The sequence below is a fragment of the Venturia canescens genome, chromosome 7 (assembly GCF_019457755.1).
Source record: "Venturia canescens isolate UGA chromosome 7, ASM1945775v1, whole genome shotgun sequence".
Lineage (NCBI taxonomy): Eukaryota > Metazoa > Arthropoda > Insecta > Hymenoptera > Ichneumonidae > Venturia > Venturia canescens.
Window position 1 is genome coordinate 842,862 of NC_057427.1, and position 24,917 is coordinate 867,778.

Sequence of the window (24,917 nt, forward strand, 5' to 3'; positions counted from 1 at the left end):
CATTTTTTTCCCTCAAACGAGCCAACTCCTTTTTTCAATTCGATAAGAATGACATTAAATTTTTGTTTTTTTTTCAAATCCCTAAATTCAGTATTCATTTTCATCTGTTTGATGCATTTATCAAATTTTGTTCTCTCGTCAAATCAGTATGTTTAATAATAATAAATGATGTAATGGAAAAATTTGAAGAATATATAGTAGATTGTCGATAAAACGAGATCTCGAAGTTCGCGTGTTTTCGGATTTTTCCAGGTCGATAAAACTGAAAAAGTATAATTTCCTCCATGACACCCAAGGTAGTACATTGACTGAAAAAAGGGATGTGGGTGGATTGCATAAGCGGCGAAATACTTGTATGGATGGAATGATCGATCGAGTGCAATATCGATGTATCCAGCTGGTAGTTTCGGTGTGAGGAAGAAGCAACAAGTTGACGATCCATCCTGGTGAAAAAAAAATTGCCTTGACGTGGGTCTAAATCGTGAGAGGTGTCCAGCTAGTAGTAAGAAGCTCCTGAACCTTCTTATATATATTTATTTATATGTGAATCCACTTAATATATATATATATATTTCGAGAAGAGTCGAGTTATAGGAGGAGAGTTTGTAGAAGGGGAGATCCAACGAGTTCGGTCACCCACTTCTCTTGGCTCGTGTCTTCGGTATAACTCGTAGCCCCCGTCGAGACCTTGAGACGTTGTTGAACAGGCAAAAGTCCAGCAACTAACGCAACGGCGTCGTTCCCGCGTTTTTATGTTTCGAATAATTTTCCTTTGATTTTTTTTATTTTCAAAATTTTTTTTTCCTCAATTTGAATCGATTTTTGGAGCTTTGAAATATCTCAAATCATGTTGACGCGGATTTCGATCGTTTTTCTTATCATTCATCTCCAATCGTTTCGCGCTTCCGGTTGGCCATCCGCCTTCAAATTGTGGTCGACGTATCACGAAAACGAATTCCAGTCAGAACAGGCCAGGGGTAAGTCCAACTCATTCTGATTCTTAATTCTTCTATTAGATTTTTAGGGTCATTTAAAAATGTTGTTTATTCTCATGGTTTGAAGGACTAATCTCATCCACAATATTTATAATAGAAGTTGCTCATTTTCTCGCGTCTAATTATAGGTCGGTGCTTAATACTGTATTAGGAAGTGCCATGCGGGCAAACCTGTACAACTACGAGATTTTCAAGTAACCTGAAAATTTAATCTCACCTCCATAAAGGATATTACATTCTCGGTTACGTATTCGTGTGCGAGTGTATCCGCACACTCGTGAAGAGGAGTGTATAGACTGCTAATTCAACATTTACCCCCAACTCGACCCTGGAATTCGAGCCGATGCAAGGGAAAATTTCTTAAATAATTAACCACTTCGAAAGATTCATCGTCGACAAGAATAACCGCACGATCGATTCGAATACTCGAGAGTAATGTCTTTTTTCTTGTTCCTTACGAAGCTCCGGTGGTTAAATGATCTCATACTTTTTTCATCGAAACTTTCGTGAAGAAAAATCAGCTGCGTTCTTGCCAAGAACATTATCGTTTGTATTCTTTATTTAGGAAAGATTTCACGGGGGCCATGATTCTACGGAAAATCACTCATAATTCACGCGGTGGTGAGAACGAGTCGATGAAATTTTTTAAGCTATGCCAATCTCTCAGGACAACAATTATATTGATATGCGAACATCGTCGTTGTATTTGTAGCTTTTTTTCCAACAATTCATTCACCCAAATGTAATTTCACGTATTCTCATTGAATTTTCGTGAAATTCTACATTTTGTCTCTTCTCGAGGAGAATAAATGAAAAGGGGGGAATAACACTTGTGAATTCGGATTTGTTCAGCAGTTCTGAACTTCTTCCCGGTCCCGGTCGAGGAGGAATGCATGAGCGAGGACAAACGTCGTCGAGGAATATGCATGAACACGTACGAGTGCCGAATTCAGCAGGGCCAATCCCACGGCCCTTGCGCTCTCGGATTCGGCGTATGCTGTATCTGTAAGTCTGAATTACACATTTTTAACACGCTGCTGAATTCGATGAGCCACCGTTTTCGAACCCGCTTCCAGAGTGCAGCGAAATCGAGCCTGGAAAACTGATTAAATTGCGTGCTTTGATCTTGAATTGTTTCATTTCTGTTAAAACCATTTTTCTTCGCACGGAAATTTCGAATTACGTGCGTCGAGGCAAATATAACTTTAACGCATATTCGTGAGGAATACACGTGAACGTATTACTTGACCGACGCGGTATACAGTTACTTGATTGCTTTGAGGTTTCGTCCACCTCACGTCCTACATATTCAAGCCAGATGAGCGCTTACCTAAACGACACTCTGTTCCCGCCAAATGATACCGTTACAAAAGAAGAATTCTTCATCTAATGGCTCTCATTTTATCCGGAATCGATGAAGAAACTGTGCAATTCTTTCCCCCTGCTCGGACGAAATTATGATCGTGGCCTCTGCGGACTCTGAAATTCCGGAGGTGTGCAGAAACTTTTTCGATGGATTGAAAGAAAAAAGGAAATTCTATTCGCGTTCTGTTTATTGACATTCGTGCGCAGAAATCCTCCCGCAATAAAATTCAGCTTGATTCGACCGCAGTATCGGGAATTCAGCCGGATTTACGCAGCGAGATTGGAAAAAGGAATTGATATTTTTTGATGGTTGAAACCTTCCGTGAAAATGTAGCTCAAGTCGTTCGGCTTTAAGCTTCACCGTAGATTGACTCTTAGCTTGGGAGTTGCCGAAGTCAAGGGTTCGAGGAAGCTCTGAATTTTTCAAACATCCACGAGAGTTTTTTTTGCCCAACGTGCAAATATTCCCAACTGTAGCCGAGCTGACTTCGGCTGAATAGATTTCTTTCCGCTTCTTTGCCCCTCTCTCGCTCGCTTTTCTCTTCTGTGATGCGGTCTTGAGAACAGAAACGAAAATGAGCTTACGCAACGCGAGAAACCGCAAACTCAATTTTTCCGTCTCCCTTGTTCGTCCCTTTCGTTCCCTTCATTTTCCCCTCGACCTCCGAACTTTCAACTTAATTATTTACCTGCTCCATCAAGTCACGACGAGCTGCGGTGGCGAGGTCCAGAATAATCTTACGTACGTCCTCAGTCCCGGCTTCCCGAATCTCGTCGATCAACCTCTGAATTGTTCAATATTCGTCAAGAGAATCGAGCCCCACGTCAGCCAACTCAGAATCGACTTCGTACACTTCAATATCGTAAGTATTCGCGCTTTTGACTCTCGTTATTAAATATTTGACAAGATGTTTCAACGAGAAGCAAGAATCGCGAAAACGTTTAACTTCTGTCAATATCAACGCTTTCCAGGGCCAACCAAATCGGAAAAACGGACTCTGCGATCAAGACCTCATGGAAGTCAAAAGCGGCGGTACGAGTATTCAAATCTGTGGATGGAACAGCGGGCAACACAGTGAGTCTCGATCCCCAATTGACTTTTTTTCATTCTCTATAGTAACAAAATTTTCGCGCTTTGAAATTTCTCGGAGCTCTTGCTCGAGAAGCTCGCCGGTAATTGAGCAATTTTTTTACATTCGCCATTTCCAGTTTACATGGACGTGGACGAGGAAGGAACGATGCTAGAATTTCGGTTGCCGAACGCGCAGCAATCGCGTATGTGGGAGATGAGAGTTGTCCAGTTGGCGTTCGAGCAGCGTGCACCTGCCGGTTGTTTGCAATATTTCGATGCACCTCGCGGTACACTCAAGACGCTAAATTATCTGCCTAACGGGAGATATCTCGCGAATCAGGATTATCTCCTGTGCGTGCGTCAGGAGAGGGGAATGTGCAGCATCTCTTACAGTCCCTGTACAGTCGATTCGTTTCGAATCGGTCCCTCGAGGTTCCCAATGAGGAATGCGAGCGCTGACCCAATGACGGGCAGCGCCACCGTCAACAATGGCGCGCCCACCAACCAAAATAATCAGAATCTCGTCGAAGGATCGGGAACCGAGGATACCACTGTGATAACCAACTTACCGACGACCAGCACACGATGCAGCGATCGAGTTCTCATACCCTGCGACTTTGAAGAATTCATCACGGTGAGTTGAGCGAAATCGAACGAAACACCTTCCGATTCGCGTGACAAGATTCATTCGTTTTTCAAGACGAAAACTTCTCGGCTAACGATATTTCTATAATGAGATAAAAAAACTTGATAATTGTTCCAACTTTTGAATGAATTTCGTCGATTATTTACTCAAGTTTTGATGAAATTGTCCTGCTCTTTTTAAATTTCATGCACATTGAATTCGACCCAACCGAACGAAACGAAATAAATTATGCATTGTAATTGAACGTGATTGAAGGAGTAATACTCGTTGATTAATCGCCCAGCAAGTACAAAAAGTTTTAAGGACTATGAGAGAGCAGCTTCGTGAAAATGAGTGAAGAATTGAAAATGGTAACTTGTTTTATTGCAACGGAATTGGATTGTTCCGCTAGCCTGGCAACGACGGTGCCGGTCTCTGCGATCTCGAGCACTGCGGGAATTCGCTCTGCGGACCGAACGAGATCGACGCCGATGGTAATTGCCGCGTGGAAACCTCGGCAACTCCTTTCCACATAAGAATTGCATTCGGAGCCGGTGACGAGAGCGGAAACGTTTCGGTCGAAGACAAAGCAGGAATGTGCCTTACTTTCGAACAACTGCCCTGCATGATTTGAGAGGATGGGATTCGCAGAAAGAAATTCAAGACGTACCGAGATTCAGTATTTTCTTTTTATTTATTCGTCAAAATTCATCATGCTGCTGGATAATGAAGACGAAATAATCATTTGGAAAAACAAAAATCATGAGAGTAAATTTCTTGTAGCTTTTTTCCACGAAAACTGAATGTTGCTCCTCCATTTTCTGAGGTTTGCTACGATAAGCCACGAATATTATTTAATTCATCGAATTTGAAGAAAAAATTCAAAAACTCCACTCTTCTAGAGGTGGTTTTTAAAATTTTGTAGTTTTACGAATTTTTGCTAGTCACACGTGTCGTGTTCCTCTTCACGTTTTATTCAGTTTCATCGTTACCAATAAACGAATGCTTAATATCAAAATACTGTAAATACTAACCGTAAGAAAAAGTTTAATGGGAAAGTTGTAAAATAATATGAGAGGAAAAGATGGAAGAGGTTTAAATAAATGAATAATCTATGAAAAAGGCGCTGTTCAAAGAGTCAAATAATTTATTTACAAACCAGCTAGTTCATCGTAAACGTAGCGCGCGATTTCGCGGTACAATAATATATAATTCGCCATCGCCATTTGTTGTTTGGTTTTTAAAATTTTATTTAAAGTAATGAATTTATTTATCTCTCGCTTCTCTCCTCGCCTTCGTCGTGAGCCTGTGTATATGTGTCGATGTATTTGTGGCCTCGTACATTTGTGTTATTCGTACATAATTGTGTGTTTCGTGTTTGTGTGTGATTTTAATTAGATATTTATAATTATTTATATTATTATTTGTGAAAATGATCGGCAACGGGACCGATTTGATAATTAATAATAATCATTATTTATGTGTCTATGTGTTCGTGTTGTTTATATATATATATATATATATATATATATATTCTTGTTATTTATATATATTTATATATCCCCACCTCGCTCGTATTAAGTCGAAATAACAACCATTTTGAGCCCTGAAACCGCCGGGAAACGGAAATATTTTCTTTCCTTCTAATCACAATTCTAGCGCGGAAAAGAAAATTTATTCACCTTATTCGAAGAAGCTCAAGAAATTTTGAATGTTAGAATAGCAGCTTTCGGGCTTGGAGATAATAAATTTCGTTGACGAGGGAAAAAACGAGGGAAAAACGGAGCATTCTGCTCCGACGTATTGATCGAATTCAAATCTCCTCTGCGCGCGCTTTCAAATTATTATTTTTACACAATCGAGTTTGAATTCAATCGAAGAAACGCAAGGAAAAATCGTTCCTCTTGTGGATATCGCTACTCTACTTTGTGCTCTTTTTCCTTCTCCTTCTCCTAACAATGCGATGAACTCAAACCGCTCCGTAATTTCATTGAAAAATAAATTTATCCTCTCGCATTATTTTATAATTTAAGTGTTTTTTTTTTTTTTTTTTTTTTTATACATTCTCACGCCACCGAATTTGGCAAATTTTTGCTTATCTCATCGATTCGATTTCGGCGAATTTCAAAGTGCTCTCACAGCCACAAAAATTGAAACGATAAAATTGAACGATCGAATGTTAAACTTTACAAATTTCGACGCGGTTCTCCCTCGAATTTTAAGGCCGGAAAAAAAAACCAATCAAGCGTTTCACGTACTAAATCTTTTTTTTCTCCTCTACCATTTATCAAGACAAGACTAAGCTCCCTTTTACGATAATTACATTTTTTCAATGTAGCCCCGGGCATGTTCAAAGTTGTGCAGAATTTCATTGAAGCAAATCGCAATTGAACGACAAACGAGAAGAGTTTTCATTGATTCAATCAAAAATCGATCGTAATATAAGGATAATGCTTATGAGAAAAAATTCAAATGGTGATTCGTTATTATTTATATTTTCATTAATATTACTCGTATTATTATTATTCATATTATTAGTGGTATTATTATTTTCGTAAAATTTTTCGCACGTTTGCCAGTCACGCGTGATCAGCTCATCGAATTAAGTGAGTCAGCGATGAGTCAACTATCACAATTAATTGCTCATCATTCAAACGAATTGAGAGATTAAAAAAAGCAGCGTATTAAAAACGATGATGAAATGAAGAAACTTTGCTTTAATGGATAATTGATATGGATAATCTCTCGATACTTAAGCAGGCAATGAGGATTAAAACTTATTGAAATTCAAAGCAAATCTTCCTTCCTACACTTAGCATCATTTCGTACGAAATGAATTATGTTCTTTGTGTGTTTTTCATCAATACTTATCTATCAATTTTCACGTCTTCTGCACCCACGCGTTGTACGCTTTTGGGTATGTTGTGCGTGCTCGGGATTAGCACTGTACAGTATAACGTCATTACCAATAATCATATTATCACTATCATCATTATATTATTATTATTATTTTATTTTATTTTTATTAATATTAATATCATTATTATTTGTTTATATTATTATTTGCAAATTGCGTTTGTTTGTGTAATATTCGATTGCGAGTAACGAATTGAACGCAAGATTTATATAAATGTTTTTCATGCGAACAATTGAAAATGATTTCCCCGTCAAGCGTTCGTACGACATCTTCCTCCGTTACTCGTCCACAGCTGCTACTTTTGTTTCGAATGATGTTGTGCCTTTTTTCTCGTTTTTTTCCCTTCGAATATTTATTTTAATTAATATTTTTCTGTTTCTCATTGTTCCTGTTGTTTGCTCCATGCTTAAATCCTTTATTAAAGTGTCTGTGCGTACGTGCCGCTTAATTCAAAGTAACCGCCGCGGATATGCGTTTCCTTTCATTTTGTTCCCCTGTAAGCTCCTTCGCTTTAACAATGAATAAAAATCAAAATGATCCAGAATCTCGTAATTGCGATTTTTCTGCTTCTCTGCTCTCTTCAGCCAGCCGCTCTCCTCCTCGATCCTTTCTTTTTTCTTCTTTAATAAAATTTCGTAAAATTTCGTAAAATTTTATGACTTAGACACTAACTCAAGCTCGAGGAGGCGCTTTTTCTGCTAGTTTTGTTTTTTGTTTTTGTTCCCCATGAGTACGCGCGCGCTTCTCGCGCCCGCGGTCCTCCCCGTCGTTCATTTTTTTAATTTTATTTCTTGTTTTAATATCCTCGATTCCTCGATTTTCGTCACGAAACTCACTCCCCCCCACGTGCGTCGGTATGTCCAGCTTTTTGCCTCATTCCAATATATACCTGATACGACCGGCAACGTGGCACCCGAGCCAGAAAAAGGCTCCAATTTTTCCCGGTCAAACGATACTTTTTTGTCGCTCGTCAAACATATTTATTTAACCATTTGTCTATTCATTTTTTTTCTTTAGTTTTGAACCAACAAGAAAATACGATTTATTTCTTCGAAAAACCGGGCTTCGCCTATACGACAACGAGAGATCGATATATTTATCGATTTATTAGGACAAAGACAAACGGACGAGTTGCTCGAGCAGAAGTGCAGCCGGAAAAAAAGCTCCTCAAACCGTGATTTCACTACACGAATGTGTTCTTCTAACCGTTTATATATGGCTTTCCTCGTCATTGTTGTTGTTTAATCATTATTTTTCTTGGATATGTGTCGAAACTGCGAGCAATCGTTTTAAATGTGATCACCAATGATATGTCGATTGAAGAAACAACGATTAAAAGACTTTGAAATCGGTATCGTATTTGTTTTTCCTCTCAATCTCTCGTCTATAACACGTCGATATGACGAAGATGGATTTATTGGAGTATGGAACGACTCGAACTTTGACCCGGTACTCATCCTCATAGACTCTAAATTTTGAAAGAAAAATGAAAATAAAAGTACAAGTTGACTGCAAGTTTGGCTGCCATTGTTTTCGAGCGTCTCCTCCTTCTTCTCTCTTCCTTAGCCGAGTGCTTATGATAAGGAGGCTGATGATTGGTCCCAGCGGCATTGAGTTAGGGTACGCGATAAGTGCGATGATAAATTTCGTACGATTCCTGTTATTTAACCAGTTTTTGTTTTTCAACTTTTTTCTTTTCTCTTTGCTGCGCGTCCGTGGTCACTCGAAATCGGCAACTCCCGCGATCCGTAGCCCACAAATTATTGTCGTTTCGTGTATCGCGTGGCGCTGCTGTGCTACGGATTCTGATGGAAATTCGGGGGTAACCGAAAGTGCCGAGTTTTGAATTTTACTTCACTTCTATCACTTTTCATGGATAAGTTCCTGGTTGCAAAAGTTTTGCAATAACTTTGTAAAAGAGTGGGGCAAATATACATTCAGATAGTTTGATGAAGTTTACGAGGCTGCTACGCACCGATGAGTATGCTCAAAGTGCAATGATCAGTGCTTCCACGTGTATTATTTAATTGCGTTCCCACTTTTATCGGTTATTCTGTTTCTCATTATTTTTCAGTGAATCGTGAATAAAGGCAGCTAGCGTAGATGTGTATTTAATTAAGTTTCGCGTTTGCATGTGTGTTTTTTTTTTCATCTTTTTTTGAGATTATTGAACGATGAGAAAATTGTCCCCTCGCGAATGGAGGGAGTCGGTGAGCGATGGATCGAAATTTTTCATCAAGGATGCTGTGCTCGTGAGTCCATCCTTTTATCGTATATATACGGAGCCTCAAATAGTCACTATATAGCTTTGTTTTCGCGTTGATCGGACAGAACACGCACAAACGCACAAACGCACACTCACACACGCGCGCTCCCATTCAGACGCACACACGCTCACAAGATTATTAAGTTTATCTCTTTTTACTCGTTTTCGCGTCGATCCCCGATAAGTGCGAAGACTCGACGATTCGAATGGTATAGTCGGGCTGTGTTTTAGCGTGTTGGAGGTCCCGACCGTTCGCGGCAGTGCATGGAAATAAGTATCTCATTCGTTAACTCGATGATTTTCGTAATGGTTAGCCAATGGCACCGGACGTCTTGGTCCCATTGCTCGTCCGTAAATTAGAGCTTCTCCGATCGTCGTCTATCGATTTCAATGTGAAATGAGAGAAAAATAAAGAGAAAATACGTTTATATACGATCAGTGAAGCGGAGGTATAGTACAAAAGTGCGAGGACGCGACGATGAGGTAAGAGCTCTCGAAATCGCGGACAAGTGAAAATACGAAGAAATTGAAAAGAGGGTGGGAAAGATCGTCCGAGAGAGAGAGAGAGAGAGAGAGAGAGAGAGGTCGTACCCCGGAAGGAGCGTCCGCGCACCCGCAAAAGGACAATATAAAATAATAAAAAGTACCTGTCTTAGTAGATGCAAAAGGATCCTTGGGATGATTAGTCTTGATGGCGTTCATTCGCCTGTTTTGAGCTCCGGGTATTTGTTGGAGGGTAGCAGGGGAGCCGGCACCTGGAGGGCAGGACGCTGGCCCTCCCGGGGGCAAGAGGGCGACGACCTGATGGCCACAGGTATTTTGGGGATGGGGATGTATACCCCCCGTGGAAGCCGTCGTCCCTCCAGCCCCCGGTTGACCCGGGGGTGCCCCGGGTACTCTTACCCGGGGTTGCTCAACCGGAAGCACTCGACGCCTCTTCTTGGGCAGCTTGGCTCGCGCCTGCGTGTGACTGTAATACATCGCAAAGTTGCTGACGATCACGGGCACCGGCAGGGCGATAGTAAGTACACCGGCGAGGGCGCATAGCGCCCCCACGAACATGCCCACATAAGTCTTAGGCACCATGTCACCATATCCGACCGTAGTCATGGTGACCAGGGCCCACCAGAGTCCAAGTGGTATGCTCTTGAAGTCATTGTTCGGATTATCCTGTATCCTCTCCGCATAGTAAACCAAGCTGGCGAAGATGACGATGCCGAGGACAAGGAAAAATACGAGGAGGGTCAGCTCTTTGGCCGAGGCACGGAACGTTTGTATCAGGATCTTAAGCCCCGACGAGTGTCTCGTTAGTTTGAACAGTCTCATTATTCTTATTATACTGAAGAACTCGAGGATGTCGGCGTTCTCCAAATGCGATGCGAACTTTTGCAGTGCCAAATCAATGTAAAAACTCAATGTCGCTATCATATCGATCACGTTTACCGAACTCTTTATGAACTCGCAACGATTCGGACTCGCCGTTATACGTATCAGAAATTCCAGACTGAACCAAGCGTTGCATATACACTCGATGTAGAAAAAGGCGTCGTGGGCGTTCGTGTGACTCTTGTCCAATGTCCACGTCGTTGAGTTTAACAACTTTACCGTTTTGTTCACTATCACCGGCACCCTCATGTCCGGATGTGTCTTCAGGCAGAACGACAATATCGACACACAGATAAAGAACACCGATACCACACCGATTATCTGAAATTCATAACAACACATGTACTATACATCGAGAGTAACCCTCCCACCCTTTCACCGTCCCACTTGCTATCTCTCCACTCCAATCTCACCCCACCAATCTCCCATCAATTCTCATCATTCCCTACTACTACTACTACTACTACTACTATTACTGCTATCCTATCAATAAATACGCACCCGGAATTCCCCCACACACCTAACCTTCGCATCTTGAGCGCGATTTCAAGATCAACTCATTTATATAGCTCACAAATATAGTTTGTCGTGCAATTCGCTTCGCTCCATACAATTACGTATTGATTCATTTTTATAGTATATCTTTGTTATAATCCTTGGCAGAATAATTGAACGCTGCGAAAATAATGCCAACGCTACTGTGGAAAAGTGTGAAGCCCGGTTTGAATTGCAAGACACGAATATAAACATGCATGTGTTAAATGACACAGCTGTTACAGACCTTGGCAGCATTGGAGGAGTAGGGCTCGTCGAACAGCGACCACATTTTTGGCTTAAGCTTTTGCCACCACGTTAGTGTACCACCGTAATAGTTCTCCTCGAATCCGAACTTTCTGGCGAGTTCCTCATCACTCGGCTTTTCCGTGTCGAGATCCAGTCTGTCCAGCACCGTCAGAGTTTCTTGAGTGTCCCGATGCTAAAGTTTCGTTTCAACCCCATTACAAGTCGATCTTTACAGAATTGCTTTTTAAAAAAAAGCTTGGCAATTTTGATGAAATAATATCTCAAATAACGAGGATTTTGTATGAATGCATGTTTATCGAATTATCTTTTCGGGCACCCAAAAAGATGCTTTCTTTCACGTTTCCCCGCACGATTGGATAAAAATACAAGACTCCTCTTGACACAATTCGACAAATCTTGAGCCCTTTGAAACGCGTGTTTATCGTGTTGGTATCGATTCGGGGTTAAGGGTAAATAACATTGGGAATAGTTCAAATAGATTTTCTCTCGAGGGACAGGGGCAGGAGAGGGCTTTAGCGACGCGGTTGGTTATTCTATGATTTACCGAACAAGTGGAAGGGTTGCGTGCGAGTCAACGTCAAATCTGGGGCCACTGCGAGTACGCGCTCGCGAGAGCCCTGATCTATTTTCTTTTTAGAACGTATACACGAGCAATCGATAAAAAGACGACGACTGCGACGACGACGACGACGACGACGACGATTCGAGCTGCTCGTTCCGCATGAACTCGCACTCATATCTTTCAACTTTATTCGTTTTTCAGCCATTCAATCATGCTGGCAACTTTAATTTGAACGAGAAATGTTCGCATTACAACATTTGGTGTCCAGAAACGAGATTGTTTTTCTCCTAAGAAAGTGCTCAGCATTCGATCCAAGAAAATATGTTTTATTCGGAGGTTGCGGACGTGAGCTGTGAAACCGCATATATGTATAAAGTGTGCTAAAGTTCGCTATTTTCCTGAATGGAGAGCAGATGAGAGAGTGAAAATTGTAAGAGGCATCAAGAAAATTGAAGAGAAGCTAAGAAAGTGAGTTTGTGGTTTAGACATTGAAGAGCTTTGTGAAGAAAAGTAATTTCAAGGCACTGGCCAGGTTGGTTTTCGCGGTGATTTTTCCTCAGCGCGCGGAGCTTCTCGTCCCTGTTGATTTATCGGGAGCCGAGTCAACGGCGAAAAGACAAAGAACACGAGAAAACGAGAAAGAGTGAGAGAGAAAGCGAAGATAAGAGAGGGGGAATATGAAAGACGGTAAGTTCGTGACTGAGAAGGAATAAAACCGGTTTTTGGTCCGCCCGATAGAAAACCCCATCGCCTAAGGTTGTGGAAATGGCGTGAAAATCCTTTTACGCTAAGGAGACTAAATCTCGAATGAAATCTCCATCTTGGACCGAGGATTATCCCTTAATTCCCTGGATGAGAGTTACCCGGGACTTGGATAATTCAATTGGATCCTTCCAGATAACGCAAACGTACGATTAGACGCGCCTTGTGCAAAATTTTCTCACCGCACCCCCGCTGCTTAACACGCCCTTATTCGTACTCGCGCATTTGTCTGCGCCATTATATTCTGACACATTCATCCTCCATTGTTCGATAAACGTCGCAAACGCTTCTTTTTACATCATCAATTTTTCATTCTTTCGAAAAAGACCCCTCCAACCCTCGACTGAGTCAGCTCGAAGTAATAACCACTGACAAAAGTAAAAAAAAAAACTTGTGATTTAAACGAAAAATTATCGCTCCAACTTTGACAGCTAATGAACATGAAAATATATTCGAAATTATTAGTTTATTACATCAAACTTTATGGCAGCAATAAAAAGAAAAACTTGGAACGAGAATCCCGAAGAAGAGCCGAAACTCAGAAACGAGAAACCGACACACCACCGAACTATAATAACGCTTCGGGTCATGCTAGCCCGCGCTAACTTTTCTCGTGTCAACGTCGATCAAAATGTTTAACATCGTTCCATTATTAATTAATGAAAAAGAGCCTCGTATCTTATCGAAATTCAACGTTTATATAACAATGATGAATAAAAGAGTTATACTTTTGGAAAATCCTAATGGAATGATGACATGTTGGAAATTGGCACTAATCAGTTGATGCTCTCGCAAATTTAACGTTGTTATTATATTCCCTTATTTACCGAGTCATCCTACAACAAGAATCCACCTTCGCTCTATATTTAACAAGTGCAGTGAACTCTCCATTGTGAAGCTTCAGGCCTCGTGTGACGAGCAGCACAAAGCTCTCGACTCCATTGAAATAGGAGGTAAATTTATTTTCTGGAGGTTTTGCACGAGAGATGAGCGAATTTATAAACCTAAATAGGAAGGAGCTTCAAACGAAAAGTGGTTGAAAATACCTGAGTGTAGGTCATCCAGCAGCACGGTTCCACCTGATTGGAATCGAGGCCCCAGAAGTCGAGTTCTTCCTCAAAAAGTGGTCCACAAACGTCGGTTGGGTAGTGAAGTTTTCCAGTGCGATAGTAATTCAATACTTGGGCAAAAACGCCTGGATGTCTGTCGAAGAAGTACTCGTTGAGAATGGGATCGTAGTTGGCGAGTGCCTCGGTGAGTCTGGACAATCTCGTAGCCGGTATCTTCTTCAATGTCGCTTTGTACGTCTCGTGACGTATACCACCGACGTTGAGAACCACCCGGTTCTCCGCGTCCATATTAATCAGATTCATTTTGACTAATTTTTCTCATTCGCCAATTTCATTTGGTTTTTACTTTTTCACGCCTCCTCCGCCCCCCCGCCCCCCTCGAAAACCATCCACCCGACTCGGCCTCACCACCTCGCTGCTACCGTTCCTTCCAGCAGCCTGCAGGAGTTCCTCTCCGCCTCCTGTCCACCTGCGCCACACACACAATGCACACTTTTATTAGTAGAGGGGTCCGATCGACACCGGACGAAATGAGAACTAGTGAAAAAATCATTTCAACGCAGTTTCAAAAAATCATCGAAAATTTAATTTTCTAATGAAATAAAAACGCGATGCTTTATCAGCGGCCGTTATCGCAGGGATCTGTTGCACTTGCTTCGCGGCAATTATCGTACGTCGAAAGCGTAGAACGAACGGAAAAGAATAAATAATGCTCTGAACGCATTTCACATTTCGTTGACCGTTTTTTTCTTTGATTATGAACCACTCCGAATGACGAACTATTGATTAAGACATTAGGCGTATTTTTATCGATCGCGCGCCGCTGTTTTATCTCATCGATCGAGACCTACAATAGATCACAATGTTCGGGATAACCTGCTGTCCCTTTGCGCCCCTTTAAACCTGTACCTGCAGCTCGCATAGCTATGAATATTTAACGATGACTCGAGCGACCTGACGACTCGCCGTTTCTATGCACCGCAGCCAGCAACTAACTGAATAGCCGACACTCCGGCCTGCCCCTCGCTCCAGCTATCCCAACCACTCTTCGACCGATCGAGGGTGCAAAAATATGGATGTCCCGTGTATGGGGAATTCCATCGATTTCTCACAACCCTCAAGACTCCGCTTTCGTGCACAATTGTTTCGTTCTATTTGAACGGTAAAACGCTCCCTCTAAAACGGTCGGTACTTTCTGCGAGTACAATTCAAAACGTAGTACAACGCGGATGTTCCGTTTGAAAATTTCTAGTCCTCAGAAAAAAAGTAATCCCATTTAAAATCTAACCGAAACGTAAATTGAAATTCCATTAAGATGCAATCATTTTATAGGAGAATTCTAGCTAACAGAATTTGAAAAAAATTCGCAAGTTACCTCTAGTTTTTGTGTCATCGAGTTTTAAAAGTCGTGAAAATATTCCAAGTGCCTTTGCCGCTGGGATAACTCTCTGAAAGCTTCAACCGTTGAAACAATTTCGGCAAATTCATCAAAAAATCATGTTCACGGCTCGCATCAAATAAAAATATGATTGAAAAAAGTGCTCGAGTGAAAATAGCCGCACCACGTTCGATGAAAATCGAACGATACGCGATTCGAAGCTTCCGCAAGCAGCGGCGTTTGAACTTGCATGTGCCACTTCGATGCTCAATGCATAGTGTATTGGATCCTCGAAGGCAAGGCTATCGCGAATGAATCCGAAGGTCATTCGACGCGAGTAGGGCACGGGATGAATAGTTGCTTGAGGCGAACGTCAACGAATTATTCATCAGTATCAATAACGACCTTGAGAATTTTCTCGTAGAAGAGTTACTCGCGAGATATCGAAGGATGAGACTCGTGCATGAAGTCGCTCAGTGACAACTAAAGCTGTAATAAATTTCTCCGGCATCCTTGGCTGTCACTCTCGCTGAAGGAAAGAATCCGCGCGATAAATCCTCGCGACATTCAATGCTCTTGTTGCGTGAAACTCTTTCCAGCAGCGGCAGAGATGAGCGGTACAGAAATCCACACGCTTCGCGTCGCTGAACGACACGACAATGCCCTAAATTTCTCGTCGACAATAGAGGTCTTCGAGAAGCCTGGGAAAATGCTTGATTTTCCGATACCCCTTACTCCTTTGTCAGCCAACCTGCTCAGCTCGTCGATTCATACTTATCGGATCATCCTCGAATTACCTTGCCAGTCTCACCGAATGTCACGACGCCAAAACTTTTAACTCTTTGCAGCTACTGCTCCGATGAATTTCTTTTCCCGGAGACAATTCTGTTTTAATCGTTCCCGAGGAGTTTTCTTATCGAATTACACGAAAATAAAATCAACGTTGAATTCCGAGTTTCGTCTGCGATCTTGGAGTTCCTCCCAAACGATTTAGCCTCCGTCGATCATTGAAGTCTCGATCGATTGCAGAAATGTGAAAAATGGGTCGTTGGAACTCGAAAAGTGGAGAGATTCGAGAGAGCGCTAAAGTTCCATCAATTTTTGTTGGCATTTCTCATTTTTTCTCTCCCGCAAGCCTGTGTATCGCGTTTTCTTCGGGCTCTGTGTCTGTATACGAAGAGAAGCAGCAGGCTCGGATTCGCCGGAGTTACGGCACGTTTCACCGAGAATGTAAACACGGATTGCGCAGCAATGTACCTGCGAAATACACACGTACCGTTCTCCCCCCGCCCCCGCATACGTGTACAAAGTTTTGTCACGCTTGTAATTTTATTATCAGCGGAACTTTGGTCTGAGAGTCTTAATGTTCAGGTTTGAAAAATGGAGAGTTCAAAGCCTGGTTAAACCGCTCGAAAACTCAATTACGTCCGGCTGATGGGTCGTTCACCACGATATAATTCACTTAACGTGCAACATTTTCGCCACGACGAGTTCAGCTTGCATGAATTCAGAATGAAAATAATGCAATTTTTTCACTGTGGCCCCTTTTTTCTACGACTCGAGTGATCGAGCGATTCTTTCAACTATGTTATTTCGTTTGAATTTATCAATCACATTCGATCCTTTGCACCGGTAGATTCTCCGACTATTTTTCGCACTTCGTCAATCTCCATAAACCGACATTTCCAACGTGATCGATCTGTCGCTTCAACGATCTTCCATTTGGATGGGTTCCGGTCGTTACGGTGTCAATGAACTGAAATTCATTGAAATAATCAGTCTCCGTATCGATCACGATTTTTTTAACAGTTTCCCCGGGCCCCAACGTATTTTCTCAAGTTTGCTTCTGGCCAAGGTTTCACGGGAGCAGAATATTATTGAATGACGAAATGAATTCGGGCAGATTTCGAACGAACGAAGCTCTCCGAATCTACGGTTTGTTGAGTCGAAAAAAAGTTCAACATTTTGGGCCAGATGCTCTCGCAAAATTGTACAACAAACGGTATAGGTACGAGGTCATCAAGTTTATTGTTGGATATTCCCCATCGTAGTGAGAGGATCCGAAAGTTTGTTTTTTTTTTTTTTTAATTCCACTAAAAAATACGGTTCGTGCGAAAATTAATTCATTTCCAACAGTAGCTTCCAACTCTCCTATTTTTCATCATACCGTTGAAAAAGTATTTCCCACTGCGTTGTAAAGCAACGAATTCGTAATGTACTGAGAAAATAATAATGATTTGAGAACACGAACGAATCGGAATATGAAACTCTGACATCGGATGTATTCATGAAAGGAAAAAGGAACGTAACCTTACGCGATACGTGGTACGCGGCATTCCAGGTCGGACTGAATCTATTTTTGCGTCTATACGTCTCGCTCGATTTTCCAATTTTTTCAACTTTTAACGATATTGACATCCTCCGTGGTAACGATAGAGAGCGACTCGCATGTTTTATGAGCTGATACAATGTTTTTGAAAATCCGTAACCGCGTTGAGAGTTGCAATAAAACAAGAGTAAAAATGGGAAAAAAAAGCGAAGAGAATTTGCCTCCACGAGAACGATAAAAGGAGCAGGGAACAATCGAGCTGAATAATAAATGGCAGAGTAAATTGATCAATTGGCTGACATCGAATGGCCCATATTCCGATATACGTGCATTGTACGCGTACATGGTTAATAAAAAATGACTTGATTGAATTTCATTGACTTTTTCTTATCGTATGCCACATAAATGTATGGCTAAATAATTGGAGGAGGGGTGAATCGATGTGGTAGATGAAAATTCTTCTGTTGCATTTTCCGTTTAAGTAAAACGAAAGGTCACCGGTTTATGTGACCCGTAGAATTCAAGCTTCGTAACAGGCTTATTTAATTCGATGAGAAAGGACGAACGCGTCAACGAGAATGGAATAAAAATGTATAGAGAAGAAATGTGGGAAGTGCTGACGAATCGGAAAGTCGAATCTTTCAAGGTAGAAACATCCTGGCATTAATAAATGAAGCGATTAAAGCGTCCGTCCGAGGGAACGAATTTTCCGAAGTAAGTTGCAGTTGAGTTGAGTTAATAGAATAAATATTGGATTGACTGGAGCAGCTTCAATCAGCCGGATCTGTTTGATTCGTTGAACCGAATTCACTTCTCGCCGACGTGGAATTTGCGACCCCGGGAAATAAACATTTCCCATCTTGACAGAAAAGTCGCTCTAAAAAAGATGTAACACAATTTGACCTAATTTTGGGTGCCTTTCGACTTCACGCTCCATTGGAATCGCGGGCGTGGTTCCAACGAGAATTAAAACTTCCATCGATCAGACCTTAAAGACACCAATGAATATTTTTTTCATTAATATTAGATCGACTTGAAAAAAAGACCAAAGCAGAATGAATTGCCCTGAAAAAAAAAAATGCCACTCCTCAGAGATTAATGCAATATGAAAACGAAAACAACGATTCTGGACTCGAGAAAAGTCAGTTTGCGGAAGCAAGAAAATACGATTCCCGAAAACCCTCCGATCGAATCCCGTCGCAAAGTCTCACAGATGATTGCGCGCGCGGCGGTGGCACATCGCGATAGAGGTTGATCTAATGATTTGCAGCACACGACATAAATCAGTGATGAAATGAGCTGACGCAAGGACTATATTGCAGGACATCGTTCATACCACCTGCGCGCCCATTCAAATGAGAGCGTAGCATCCTCCCTCGCCACGCTCCACTACTATTTTATGCAAAATCAACAAACCTATTTCGATGACCTGTCAGTCCGGATTCAAAGCAACGAGTAAGCACACGTGCATGAATACGTCTCTGGATATGTTTCGGGATTATAAATCGAGAGGCTCGTTTACACCTAAAGGAGTGCTTTTGCAGCCTCATTTCCAGTGATTCGATTGACCCTCTACTTTAACATGCCATTTACCTTTTTTTTCACGATTCACCTCCGCTCTATGTATATGTATCGGGTACTTATGTAAATCTATATAAATATGTAATATAATATTATAGCTCGAGGCTAAGCCGTCGTGTGTATTATTGAACGAACGGACCGAAGCGTCCTCGTGGCGAGGCTGAAAGTTCGATCGGGTCGCGTTCGCGATATAGCAGAAGAAGAGGAAAAAGGGAAAATTAAAAAAACGTTAAAAAACGAGGATAAAACGGGTAAAGAGGCAGGGAAAAGGCAGCGATTCCGTGCTTCGAGGTCCACAGATCGAAAGCGAAACGTCGCTCTTGCCTCATCCACCCTTCCGTGACGTCAAACTATCCCCTCCCCCTTCCTTCGAATCATCTTTCGGGTCATAATATTTATCGGTAAATAGAGAGAAAAATAATTAGTAGCTCGAGCTAAATGAAGTCAACGACGAATTGTTGTATGCCGAATAAATAAATGAAACGTAAGAGATATTCCACTGCGAATCACCCTGATGTTTTCGACTGCTCTAAAATAATTAGACATTTTTAGCCGAGCCTCGAGCGCTTCGTAATTCCAGCTCAAGAGGCCTCGAAACGAATAAGTCACAAATGGACCGTTTTAATCGGCATAATTGTTCCGTGCCTTGCCTCCCTCCTTTTTCCTTCTTCTCTTTTCGATATACTCTTCTTTTTCTCAACGAGTTTTTTAATCGTCTTTCTCATACCTGTTGATGGCCCAATAGCGTGAGATTCTTTCAAGATCGCCACCATTAAATTGATGGGTAAACGCTCCAACTATAAAACCCGCTCTTTAAATTCTTCCGGTACTTAAATTTTGCATATTCGGGGCTGAGCACACTCGGGATGCTTCTACTTACGCCTCACTCTCCACAGTAATCAGGGATTTATAGACGATTTGCGAGCATTCTCTTCTTTCTTTCTTTCGAGGGACACGGAAAGGTTTTTAAATCTTAAGAAATTTCGTTCTCACACAATTCCTCATAGTTGAGACGACAATCGCAAAATTCATTCGTTCATTATTTTCGAATATCAATCCAAGAGAAGACTGCCCCATGAAGAATCGTCTCGAAAACTCTAAATTTAACGATCGATTCGCGCCTCGCTCAGCTTTTCATCGGCAATATGATTATGCAAATAATTATGATAAAATTATGATAATTTACAATCTCATGAATACGGAAATACGATGTTAACGCAATCGATGAGCCCGCGGTACACGCGGTGCGCAATGGGAAAATAATATTTGGAAAATCGCTCGCGGGTCGCCTCACAATGGACCGATTAAATAAAAGTGTCGAGCCGGTGTTGGGATTTTTGAGTTTTAACGCGCGATCTTGATCTTTGCGCGGATCATGGGTTCGCAAGACATATGCACGGGGTAGTGAAAAAAAAAAGGTAAGGGAGGAAAATGGAAGGAGAAAGAAAAGTGGCGGAGGAGGAGGAGGACGGGAAGAAAAAGGTGGATGTCGAGCGAGGAAGCCGTCGATCGAAACCAACCCGAGCGGCCGTCCCCGCGGGTGAGAGCGTGACGTCACGTGTGCTCTATGTATATATAGGATGAGCCGTGCAAAAGCAGCAGCAGGAGGTCGCACAGTCCCGCGAGAATCGATAGTCTGCGTGGCACGCACGCTGCCGTAGAACCCAAGAGCGCTTCTCTCATCGTTACTACGATATATAACCCCCACAGCACACATCCTCGACAACAACCCTCCCACCCTATATATTTCGCACATTTATACGACCTCACGAGAACTCTCCTCGTCCCGATAAATCGTAGATAATAAATATTGACCTTTTTTCATTTCTTTCCTCCTCCCTTTTCTACAATCCCCTTAATAAAATGTTGATACGTTGACTGGGTACACATTTTTTTTACTACCAAATTTTCATCCTTCCCTAAATTATAATGAAACTTTGGACAAAATAGAAGCCAAGGAGACGGGAAAGGAATGGACATTTTCCTTTTCGTCTGTTATTTGCTACGGAGCTCTCAATATTTTCACTTGTTCAAAATTTGTTTGCTTCGGTACACGTGACTCGTTGTCAAATTTCGCACTTCGTTATTCCAATTTCGACTGAAACCGACAGTCCGGAAACACGTTAGCTCCACTTTTATATTGTTCCTTTTTGCTTCAGCCCCCCTCCCAATGAAATTTCCACATGTCGACCGGTCACGATCACTCCTTTCGCAAAGCGGCACGCTTAACTCATTGCGAAAAACCTGACGGCGTTAGTTTTTAAAGAAAGCTATGAAACTCCGAATTATTCAGTAACGTTTCGAAATGGTGACTGGTTACACTTTTTCTTTCAGTCCAACTTTTGAATCTGTGCCAAAAAATATTACTTCGTTCTCGCTAACAGATGCAGAGAAAAGAGAAACCACTTCGAAAATGTGAAAAATATCTCGGGGCTGGAGTGGGACGGACTTTTGACGCGACAACTAGATTATTATGCAAAAATGAGCTGAAGCAGTATCAGCCATTAAGAAAAAGAGAGAGATTAAAATAAAAAATCAATCTCTGAAAATGACGAAAATGTGCAACGAATTATTATAAAAAGAAAAAAAGCCTAAAGATATCTTGAGTAGTGCGTAATTGTAGATGGAAAAAATGAGTGGAAATAGACAAGCAAAATCGGAATGAATTACATCCAATAATTTTATCAGCAACGTATGATTGGTTTCGAATTTCCAACGTCATGACAAAAGTACAGTGAAAAAGTGTATAGTCGAAAGAAGGAGAACGAGGATAATAATAAAAAAGGAAAAATAGTCGGAGCGATCAATGCAGAGCGAGATGCGAGCAGAGATTTCGTTCTCACGGTGAAAATTCAAGCGATCCCGAAACCATAGCAATTTCAAATATTTCCCGCCCTCGCAAGAACTCGAGGAATTTTGAAGATGAGAAAAAAATCAAAGCGAGGGGGTGAGAAAAAGAGTTACCCGGTGGAATGCTACGTCGACGAATTTGCATCGTCGTGTTTTCGTGTTTCGATTCGTCAAGTACGGGGCCTCGAGAGGAAAAAAATGTGATTCATTGTGTCGAGATGCGAAAATGGAAGGGCGCCTTAAATTTTTTATCTTCGTACGTTTCAAAAGCCGTAGAATAGCGTGGTAAAAAAATTCCGAAACTGTGTTTCAATTCGAAAGTGCGATGAAATTTTTGAACGTATCGCCTTTAGCACTGACTGTAATACGTTAAAAAATCAAGAGCACACACTGAATGAAATGGTCCCAGAAAAAATATGTACATTTATAAATTTCTATGGGGAAAATGTGCGCCGAGTGTGAAAAAAGGGTGATAAAACACTAGACGCACCCTGGACGATAGTCTCATGTCTCGTTAATCGTTGGTGACATCGTTGGCATCACAAAGTATTTCCATCCCCCGTGAGCTTCGTTCAGGTCGTCGTTCGATTTTCGTTGTGGTCCAGCTCTCGACCTTGACTATCCCCGTTAGTCCCCTGAAATAAAATTCTTCCGTAGCGCTTCGTCGAACATTTGTCCCTCTCGAGAAGAGAGAAGCCAAATCGCTAAGCGAAAACAAGGAAAATGAGAAAAAGGGTTTTTGGAGGTGGGAAGAGAGTGGTTCCGAGTTCCACAGGGAAATATGCACTGATTATCGAAAAACTTGAATAACCGTAAAACCGATGGAAAAAGTATGATGAAAAATACGCACAGAGTCGACAATCTTATGGATTCTTGAGCTTCTCGTTCGAATCTTCATTGACGTTAAATCTCCGCAGTTCAAGTATAAAAAAATTATCGTCACCGTATATTTCAAAGTCATCAAAGCTCTTGGCGAGGGAGGTAATACGAGCGAGAGCTATCCGGAGAATCAAATAAACAAGGATAAGACGACGGCACGTTTAAATCGCGATGACTGCCAGACACGATCGAGGATCTTTTTCAGTCTCGTTTAAAGCCCTTGTTCGATCGCGTCGAGCGAGAATAATTCGCCTTACGTTTGAGTTACCAAAATACACATACATATGTCCGAATATATCTAAATATGGATAAATATCGACACATATGTATACATATGCGGGTTTTTTTGTCTCGTTCACGCACTGGCACACACACACGCGCGCTCGGAAGGGCCGGCGAGTTGCGGCAGTGAGTTCATAGCCGGTTAACGTTGTAGCCGCGATTGCGGAACTTTAAAGGGGGTGTTTGATGTTAGAACGGAGGGGTGGCGTTAGGATGGAAGAAAACGTATATATATACATACACATACATGTATATATGTATTTATTCATTCATATATACGCGTATACATATATATATGTGTACATATATACACAGGCAGAAGCGGCAGGAGGGAGAGCAAGAGAGAGAGAGAGAGAGAGAGAAAGAGAGAGGCAGCGACTGTGGCAGAGAGCGAAAGAGAGGGTGAATGGTGGAGGACTTGGAAGTGTATACCGCGAGCCAGGTGTAAAGTTCGCTGGACAGTTATATTCGCCTCGTTTCGTTCGACGTTCCGGAGAAGCGCCGGTCTCTCCGTACGAGCATAGACTGAATTTAACGTCGAACCCCTTTCCCCCACTCTCAGAGTTTTTCCTCCCTCTCGGTAGCCCATCCACCCCGCGGCATGAAGCGCGGACGCGCGCGCGCGCACCCCGGTGCGGAAGTGGCGCCAGCATACGGGGAAGCCCCGGAATATGCGAGCGTCCGGCGGCAACGCTGGTATAGCCTCTCTTTCTTTCTCACCAAACGCTTCTCGACGAGTGCGCGGATCAGGAGCGAGGGAGAGAGAGCCGGTAAAACATTGCGTGTACGACTATACTCTCTCCGTACACACTCGGAGCAGCAGGCCACGGCTGGGGATACTTTTCCTTCCGCCTTGAACGTCCGAAAGCTTTTCCAGCATCTCTCCGGCATTGTTCATCTGCGCATGCGACTGCCACGAGGCACATCATCCCCCCCGACACCCCTTCCCGTCTGCAGGCTTTTCCACCACCCTCCTCGCTCCCTCTGACCCTCCCCAACCTCCCGCGACCCCCACTACTTAATTCTTGGACACGCGCGCGCTACTCTCTACCCCACCGAGCTTCACCCGACACTTTTACCTCGCTCGCGTTGGCTCATTCTTCTGGAACCCATGGTGATCACGCGAGATTCAACGGGGAAAAAGTCTCCGCGGATATCAAGATCGTTTTCGTGCACAAGTGGTATTGATGTCGCTTCACTGTATAATACTGGGTCAGACACGAGTTTAACCAGACTCACGCGACTATATGTGTAGCTCGCCTCATACAGAGCTACGGGCGGACTCTCAATGTATAATATACATTCGTATAGGAAAAGAAAAATTCTTCCATTTCCAAAGCGCTTCACGTATAACTCGATTGTCTCTAATGTCACCGCTGTTATTCCCTTTAGGACCTTAACACTTGCCTCCAGCACTCCCTTTCGGACGTAACTCGCCCTTAATCTTCATCCCCCATTCTTACGAGCCATTCCGGCACGACTCATTTCTACCGACCTAAATTATTTCGTTTTATTGCAATTAATGAATTATCGTTATGAACGTTTTTTATATAATATTGATCCCTCGAAATTTGATCCTCGTTTCTCGTAGGGGGCGAAAGAAACCACGGGGGAAACTCTCGACGAATTTTTATCGTCAGACTTGGTTGTTTATTCATCTAGAATCATGAGAATTTTCGCTTTTCTTATTGACATCGGTGTACGAACTTTGCTGATTTATTTTATGTATTCATCGCAGTTTTCTTTTTTATATTATTATTTAGGGGAACATGGGGCAAATTGAACACACGGGGC

At 42.2% G+C, this 24,917-nt stretch overlaps 2 protein-coding genes across 6 annotated transcripts; one reads left to right on the forward strand and one right to left on the reverse strand.

The window, feature by feature from the left end:
* The first annotated feature begins 688 nt into the window (after positions 1-688).
* On the forward strand, positions 689-4,703 carry LOC122413274 (uncharacterized). 2 transcript variants are annotated; one of them, XM_043423509.1, is made up of 6 exons: positions 689-977; positions 1,848-2,000; positions 3,063-3,223; positions 3,333-3,435; positions 3,570-4,066; positions 4,470-4,703. In XM_043423509.1, exons 1-6 carry the CDS (start codon positions 848-850, stop codon positions 4,689-4,691), a joined length of 1,266 nt encoding a protein of 421 aa, XP_043279444.1. In that variant the 5' UTR covers positions 689-847; the 3' UTR covers positions 4,692-4,703. The 2 variants fall into 2 exon arrangements, with proteins under 2 accessions (XP_043279444.1, XP_043279445.1); XM_043423510.1 differs by having other exon boundaries at positions 1,851-2,000.
* Positions 4,704-5,186: 483 nt separating this feature from the next.
* Positions 5,187-23,632, reverse strand: Shaw (Shaker cognate w). Of its 4 annotated transcripts, none has more exons than XM_043423508.1 (7): positions 23,124-23,632; positions 22,813-22,959; positions 22,453-22,597; positions 13,801-14,293; positions 11,408-11,602; positions 9,888-10,947; positions 5,187-9,618 (listed from the first exon to the last, which is right to left on the reverse strand). In XM_043423508.1, the coding sequence occupies exons 4-7, from the start codon at positions 14,125-14,127 to the stop codon at positions 9,551-9,553; spliced, it is 1,650 nt and encodes a 549-aa protein (XP_043279443.1). In that variant the 5' UTR covers positions 14,128-14,293; positions 22,453-22,597; positions 22,813-22,959; positions 23,124-23,632; the 3' UTR covers positions 5,187-9,550. The 4 variants fall into 4 exon arrangements, with proteins under 4 accessions (XP_043279443.1, XP_043279441.1, XP_043279442.1 ...); XM_043423506.1 differs by having other exon boundaries at positions 23,099-23,632; XM_043423507.1 differs by having other exon boundaries at positions 22,813-23,139; positions 23,556-23,626.
* Between the last annotated feature and the right edge of the window lie 1,285 nt (positions 23,633-24,917).